General features: G+C 37.0%; 1 protein-coding gene across 1 annotated transcript; it reads right to left on the reverse strand.

Annotated features, from left to right (window-relative positions):
* Nucleotides 1–5,463: 5,463 nt before the first annotated feature.
* LOC136258486 (uncharacterized) lies at nucleotides 5,464–8,283 on the reverse strand. Its single transcript, XM_066051800.1, has one exon. It carries the CDS (start codon nucleotides 8,281–8,283, stop codon nucleotides 5,464–5,466), a length of 2,820 nt encoding a protein of 939 aa, XP_065907872.1.
* Between the last annotated feature and the right edge of the window lie 754 nt (nucleotides 8,284–9,037).

Genomic DNA, 9,037 nt, shown 5'->3' on the forward strand with positions numbered 1-9,037 from the left:
CATAATCAGTGTTTTCAGCAAGTTCCTTAGAATCTTTGTCAGTTTCTGGTTTACGCTGCCATACTACAATTTGATTCCTTACCTTAGTATACCATTCTTTTAAACTTAGTTCTACATTTTCTTCAGTGGCTAAATCAGGTGTAATTGTTTTTACTTTTTTCACTGATTTTGGGTGAATTGCAGTCGATGTGCGCTTTCTTGGTCCAAAAAGAGAAATACCTGATATTTCTTTTATTACATGGTTAACCCTTGTTCTGTGACCTGGTGGAAATATGCACCTATCAAAATCAGGATGAAAGTATTTTGTGTTTTTTGGAAAATGTTTATTAATAAACTCTTCTATATCATTTAGCTTTTGGTCATCTATGCCTTTAACGACATCCATTGTATCACAGCCAGCAGTGATAAAGCAGTTCACAATATAATTAGGTAACTTAGAGCGCAGCAATTTTATAAAACTTTCTCCAGGTGAATTTGAAGGGTTTTCTTCTTTTTTGTCATCATGGACACGTTGGTCTTTCACATCCTCATCCATGGTATTATAATATTGTTATAGAAATCAATTGCAAGCTCTGTATTGACATAAATTAAAATAATTATATATGTAGTTGCTTGTAGTGTACATAACTAGTAAACTGTATATGGCTAATAATTACACTGTATAGATATGTATATCACTTTTGATTATACTGCAGCCCAGTAGCCAACTTATGTACCTTACTTCCCCTAGCTATCACATTATCTCATGCACACACCCTAGAATGAGTAGCTATGAATAATATATTACCTAGAAAGGATTGCTTTGTTAACTGGGCAAGGATGCCTTTTTCCTGTAAGTTGCTTAGCAATTGTGTGAGATAGTTACAGTTCATTAATTTTCACTGTAAAACAAATTTTTGTGTGAAGTCTGAGTTGTAGCTATAATCTAATCATATAGTAGATTGACATGATGATATCAGGCTATAACTAAAGTAAGGTCATTTAGCTGGTCATCTGGCTATATGCTCACTTTTGCCATTATTAAGAGTCCATAATACTATACAGCTATACACAACATGCATTGTGACATTAGCCATGCATACTATAATTCTATATAGCCATCAAAATATCATTTTATTGGCAAGTTTACAAATTAAAGTACATGGACTAGCTACATAGTTGTTATAATAACAGTTATAGAATGGTATATTGTTAGCTCCATAGCTATTGGCAGCTTTTAAATGTCCTGCATAATTGATTGTTCAAAATCTTTGCTTGATGTTGGCTGTAATATGTTTTGATGAGCATACTACTGCCCACAGGACAAGTCAATGAAATGCTAAAGAAGTTTGCTATGACTTGCATGGATTAAGAAATTATTATTTTGTCCTTCTAATGATTAATATATAGCTATATGGATTCATACTTTCCCTATCACATTAGTTCATGTACACACCCTATAGAGATCATAGCATCATGAATGGAAATATCAACAATAAGAGTTGCTGTGCCTTGACATCATGTTGACAATTAAATTAAAAAGTCATTCATTAACTGGTTGCCATGTATGGAGTGACTATACAGCTATACACAACCATTTAAACACAACATTATTAAATTAAACAGCTTTTGGTGGAGAAATTGAAACAGGTGTCACAGTGATATAAGTTTCCCCGGGTAACGTGTTTCCCGCACACATATCCCTAGGGATCCGTGTTTCCCCGCACACATATCACTAGGGATTCGTGTTTCCCACCTAAAGCTGTCAGTGATATGTGTTTCCCGTAGCGATTTTTTAAATATTTCACCGCACACACATATTCCTAGGGATTCGTGTTTCCCCGCACATATATCACCAGGGATCCGTGTTTCCCACTAAGATATAGCCATCGTGCAGTAACTCCAAGGTCCTATGGCTAGTTGCAAACAGTACGCGATCCAACCATTCAGTAGATATATTGCTATCTAGCTAATAGACACCATGCATATTGCATGTATATAGCTATAGTTAGCTAACTAGCTATATAGCTACTATACAAGCTAATACAATAATTATACTAGCTATACTAATAATCAGAACTATATAGTCATTTAAAATAAACTTTGTTGCTCTTCTCTGGACCTGCTCAATAAGTGTGATGTCCTTGACAGGGGCGGATCTGGGATTTATAAAGGGGGGCTAACTCAAGGTACTAATCCCTTGGGTAGAGGTGTGCAAAGCATGCTCGAACTATAGGGAGTCTGGGGGCATGCCCCCACCAGGAAATTTTGAAAAATAGATGCTAAAATACTGCAATTTGGAGACATTCCCACATAAAATTCACAATATTTTCTGCCTGTAGATTATATATACTGCCTTTAGATTATAGGTATGGCTCTCTGAAGCATTTTGCTAATGGAAAAGTTTGGGTAGGTACAGACAACCAAGTACATGATGCACCCCTCTCACAATTGCACAACACTGAATAGGTGCATGTTAAAATAATAATGTTGAACGTGGAAAATTTTGAAATTTGAACAATACAAGATTGAATCTGAGAGCATTTTCAATGGAAATTATGCACCTGAATTAAGTATTTCCATACATATTAACTACACAAGTGGATGAATGAAGCCCTTTAAACAGACCAATGCACTTCATTGTATGTATAGGTGCAGGAAGATTTGGAAAAATTTCATAACAGAACCAACTACATGTTTCCAGTGAATGTTCTATTAGAGTAGTTAGCTGACTGCTGTATTAGAGTATCTCGATCTTGTAAACTTCCAATGCTTGTTGCATAAACTTTAGCATAAATTCACTGATAATACCTTGGAAAAATGTTTATAAGGTGGTTTTATGAGTATTTGTATTATTAGTGATCATATAATTATGCTAAGACAAAATTTCATTATAATTCTCAGCATCATATTGATAAAGTAAAGCCTAAATATGAAGGGGGCCTCAGCCCCCAAAGCCCCCCCTGGATCCGCCCCTGCTTGATATGGTTAGGTTTCCAAATCACTGAACAGTATATAACTTGCGATCTCACTAATGGAAATATACAAAGTTCTCTTGGCTGTCACTGTTTGATGCTTGCTAAAGCTGCGATGGAGTAGTCCTAACATTCTGTAGGTCTTAGGGATTATGTTTTTATAGTGTTGATCCCAAGATAGGTCTGATGATATTATAATACCGAGATTTTTAAGTGAACTATTTGTTAAAACCTGTGTGTCAGCTATTTTGTAATTAGTGATGACTTTTGCATTAATATAGATGGACACTCTTTTTTGGATTAAAGAACTTAATTATATCTTGTACTCCACAAAGTTGCTAAGTCTAAATCATTTTGAAACAGTGAAATATCTCCAGGACTACAAACAGTATTATAAATTATAAATCTTGGTGTCGTCAATGAATAGTAAAGTTTTACTGATGGTAGCACAAGATGGTAAATCATTCATGTAAATAATGAAGAGTATAGGGGTCCCAAAATACTCCCTTGAGGAACCCCAGATAGAACCGGCAATGGGGTAGATAATGACTGACTACATGCCAAAGTTATTTTGTAGCTACATTGATTAGTTATACATAGCTGCAATCACATGATTTACTCTATATAGCTAGAGATAGTATTATATTGTACACATGTACTTGTAGCTACTGTTTTATTAAACTGATGCTATAGCTACAAATCACAGCACAGTTATAGTTGAATGCCAGTGAATGGCTTGATTTCTTCCATCAACATGTATAATTATAGTATGAGTTGTAGCTATAGGTATGAGTAGCTATGATTATTAAAAGTGCATGTGCGCCTTTGCTAACACTACGTACGTTGCACATGACTTTATAAAGGGGAAACATATTACCCGGGGAAACACATATCACTGTGACTTGTAGGTCGCTAGCGAGTTAGTGATATGTGTGCGGGGAAACACGGATCCCTAGTGATATGTGTGCGGGACACACGTTACCCGGGGAAACATATATCACTGTGACACAGGCTTTGCTACCTTTAATATATATTGTGCAATGTTAAGTTGTGATTAGTGCACTAGTTGTAATTATACAGTGCATGCATACCAGCTGAGCAATTGCAACCTTCACACATAAGCAATACTCATTCAAATAAGCACCAAATTTAAACTTAAAGACATGCAGCAGTCATAATAGCTGGCTATAACAATGCATTATAAATCTATAAATTTTGCGTAGCTGCATGCATGTATTACCACTGAAGCTATATAGATAACTACATCACTGCATGAAGACCACTCAAAATTCAAATGCACTATTAATGTACATAATTATAGCTACACACGTATGCTGCACCACAGAAAATGGGTTATGATAATAACTCACTAGTAATAAATCAAGAGTGAGATCAAGAGCCCCACTTCCCTCTCCAGACACACTCGAAGTGATTATAGTATAGCTACTTAAAAGCTGTAGTTATATCCGAGGCTATCAGTTTAGTGTGTCTGAGTCCAATATAAGTAGACTATAGTTATAGCAAGACGACGAATTCAGCACGTATAACAAGCCGGGTAGCTATATATAATAAATAGCGCGAATAGCAATACAATCAACTGCATACACTAAGCTATAGATGCAAGTTGCTACAGATTATATACATTGAACACTATATAATATACGGTAATGACAGGCAATTTACGAAGTTATACTAGCTGATTTCTGATTTCTAGCGTCTGATTTCCGATTTATTGCTGTGATTTCTGATTTCTATTGCCGATTTATGATTTCCCTAGCTGATTTCTGATTTCTTCAGTGATCATACGATTTCTTCACTCGCAAGGATTGATTTCTGATGAAATCACCGATTTCTCTTGGTAGCGTACAAGATTTCCAAGCGTGGCGGACCCCTCGCTTTCATCTCCCACTGCATTAAAAACGATCGAGATACTCTAATAGAGTAGTCAGGTAACTACTCTAATAGAGCAATCATAGCTACAGCTTGTAGTCACCATATTTGCCCTATAGTTAACTGTAGTATAAATGTCATCAGATGTCTTATTTACAGTTTAGGGCATTGGATTTATTGTAATTGGTAACTAAAAATATCCCAAATTCAATCTCAGAGCTTCTAAAATCTCAAACTTTTCTGGAGAAATGTCATCAGATGTCTTATTCAGTTATACCAACTTTCAGAAATCCCCTTTTAAAAATCCTAGATCTGCCACTGAGTCCATGATATTAAATCACTTTAAAACAATAAGAAGTGTTATATCCCTACTGTGCTCAAGATACCATAATGGAAATGCTCAGTAGGGATATAACGATTGATTGAGACCATTATTAATAAATAACTAGTGGTACCCGAGCAAAATGCGCGTGATACTAAGATAATTGTTATGTCCCATTGTGTGAATACACTTAAATTCAACAGTACTAATGATCAAGGAGTAATCACATCATTACATACCAACAGTATAATATTTGCATCAATTAACATATATATACAATCAATTAAATTAATGTAATCAGTTTAATATTTGTCTATACACTACATTGGCAGTAAATGTATCTCCATTATGTGTCCCTTGCCTGGTAGAGCCTAAAATTTCAACCTTGACATCTGCAAATCTTCGTGCCCTTGACAATGCAACATATAATTGTCCATGTGCAAAACATGGCCGCTCCATATGCAATCCAACCTTTGCAAATGTCTGTCCTTGAGCCTTGTTTATGGTCATTGAGTATGCCAGCCTTAAAGGAAATTGACACCGTGATAACACAAATGGCATGCCACTGTCAGATGGTGCAAGTTGTATACGTGGTATTAGCACTCTGTAGCCCACTTTCATGCCTGTCAGCACCTCTGCATCAATACTGTGATCATGCATGTGACATACTTGTAACCGTGTCCCATTGCACAAACCTTCATGGACATTCATATTATGCAATAGTATTACAACTGCACCAACCTTCAGTGTAAGGCGATGTGGTGGTATACCTGATGGTGTCAAGCTGTTGAGAAACTCAATAGGATATTGTGCACGTTCATTGTCATCATCTGACACTATATCATCATAACTAAAGTACATGAATGGCTGACCAGGAAGTAGATTTAATATAGTCTCATTGAGTTTAAGTGATTCATCATTTGTAGGGCAAAGTATCACTCGGTCGTGGATTAATTCATCTCCAAAGACTGATTTCACTACAGAATCCGTTACACAATGGCCTGGAATTTGAATGCATCCATTAAAGGGTGAACTGTCTCTAATTGGTAACTTGCCATCACCAAGATTTAATAGCCATTCACAAAATTCAGCTTCATCCTGATGCACCCTCATGTTGGTTGTGAGTTGATATTTGGCTACACATGGCCAAAGTGTGGAATTTTTAATGCAGTTTTCAACAATGGCAGATGGATGTCCATGACGTACAACTGGAAGCACCTGACGAAAGTCACCTCCCCACAAAAATACTTTGCCACCAAAAGCCTTACTGTTGCCTGTAATGTCTCTTAATAGCCTATCAATGGCATCAAAGGCATAGACTGGTACCATGGAGGATTCATCAACAACAAAAAGAGATACTTCTCTTAGCATAGCTGCATAGTTCGATGTAGGTGAGATGTTGCAGGAGCTGGTATCAAGCAGTGGTACAGGCAGCTTAAACAGACTGTGAACTGTACGTCCCCCAATCAACAGGGTGGCTGCAATACCAGTCCAGGTAGCAGTAGCAACCTTGTATCCCCTACTATGCAACTCTGCAACTAAATAGTTATACGTAAAGGTTTTTCCACTTCCACCTGGTCCATCCAAATAAAACAGTGTAGGATTAAATTCATTAGGTGACATGACAGAATCCAACACAGCATTAGCTAAATCTCTCTGTAGTACATTCAGTTGAGAACGCCAGATTGCAACTTGATTGAGGTCATAATCTGGTTGTGCATCACATTCATGCTCAACTGGTAAAGGAATACCACAATCAATTAATGATTTGCCTGTCTGAATAAGCAATGAATTTAAATCACGTAGGCCACATTGGACTGCATCATTAAATGATAGTCTTCTCAAATAATCTTCAATTATATCTGCCTTATGGTCTTCCCATAGCTGCAATGGTTCGGCAGGATCACCATGTGTTAATATCATGGCCAGCATTCTCCTAAGCTGATATGGCATCTGAAAGGTAGCAGCTTCAGCCAAGGTATTGTGCCATTGTGCATCATCCTTTAGCAAACCCAAACAATGGCAAGTTTCCTTGAATGAATTACATTTCCTATCACCAACTTTAAGTAAATCTGCATAACTATTGGCACCGGGGGTATGTAATAGCACATTGCGCAAATAGTACCTCTCTGTCTCATTGGGTGATACTGCATAAATTCTACTTATTACTTTGTCACCTCCTCTCTGATGTTTCTTCCATTTCCTTGATTTACAGTCAAATATATAATGTGATGGAATCTCAGTGTATAGTAAACTATTTGCATCAGAATCAACTTGATTTAGCTTGAACCAAGCTGTTAAGTGTGTATCATTATGACTTGTATTCAGCAGTGCATGTTCCTCCTCACCACGATGAAAATATACGCTTTGTTCATCAGGTAGGTGCACAGCAAGACGTACAATTGTATGAGATTGTTGGTGCATTGGAAATTCAAATAATCTCCAAGCTGCCTCTGGTGCGCTTATATATCTGGCATCAACAAATGTATGTATTTCATCATGATTAAACTTCTCCTCAAATTCCAGCTGAATGCAATCATGCCCCTTATAGACATATTTGTACAGATACTTCACTGATTTAATCGACATACATGCCTCTAGGTTAATATGAGCTCCATACTTCAATAACAGCCATGGATTGTATGGAACAACCCACCGATTATCCACAGTAACATTCATCACATTCAGTGATCTACCATTATCTCTGCGTTGATATTTGGGATATCCATCTACTGATTCAATTGTATGTTCACAAAACTCTTTAGGGTAACCTTTAGTGCACGTGTTGTCCTCCATACATACCGATCCAGGCCTTAGATATCCACATGAACCATGTATCATGCATGATTGCACTATGTCATAAAGTTTATGATTCGCATTCTGATCAGGTATTTCTGCAGAATTGATATGATCGATATCCTCAGAGTTGCGTAATTTATCATCAGGATGAAGGTGAATCAGTAAGTGACAATGTGGTAGTCCACGTTTCTGAAATTCAATGACATGAATTTTGGCTACCACTTTGCCAAGTACATGGTGTACAGTGATGTCTTCCAACAACTCCTTCAATTTCAATTTAAAAACTCTGGCCAACAAATCTGGGCGATTAATTGGCATTTCACCATCATGCAAGTTCTCAGTGATTTCCTGCCACTTTGGGTTGCATGTAAATGTTAAAAACCACTACGAAACTCTCCTTTTATACTGGTGGGTTTGTTAAAAAAAATTTTTTTATATTTGCCTGATGATAGTGTACACACCAGATCACATGATCAAATTCGCTGATGTGATTGGTTAAATCATGAAAAAGTGATTGATCCTGTTTCATTGTAAGCTTTTAGACCAATACGTCACCTGATTATCTATTGGCAACGCGTGTATACCGGAACGCCGTATACGCGTATCTTAAACTTATAATGGCCATTGACAGTGATAAGTATCTCGCAACCAAGGTTAGCACGTAATGACAGACACGAAAACCACCTTATGACACATTGTTTTGGACGGGTAGTTGGTCTAGCGAGTTTGAAGCTAATCGGGGGAAAAACCAGGGAGGAGTTTTTGTTTAAAATTTTTACTGCCTCGATTATCCGTTTCTCGTTCTGTCGTCCACAAGGGGAGAGAAACGTCTGGTGTAAGCTGGGATGGGGAAGGCTCCAGAAAGTTTTGGACACATTCGTGTCTTCATCCGGTAGATATGGTGGTTTAAAGGATATTTCACGTATAGTTTGATAAAGAATCGCCACCAATTCCGGATCAAAAGATTCGCTTCAAATTTTAGAATTGAATGGTACCGATCCTATTGGAATCCGACCAAGAACGACGGGGCAGTGCCGGAAAAGAGTTACAGAATTGTTATATAGAATTTATA

This window comes from Dysidea avara, chromosome 6 (genome assembly GCF_963678975.1).
Source record: "Dysidea avara chromosome 6, odDysAvar1.4, whole genome shotgun sequence".
Taxonomy (NCBI): Eukaryota; Metazoa; Porifera; class Demospongiae; order Dictyoceratida; family Dysideidae; genus Dysidea; species Dysidea avara.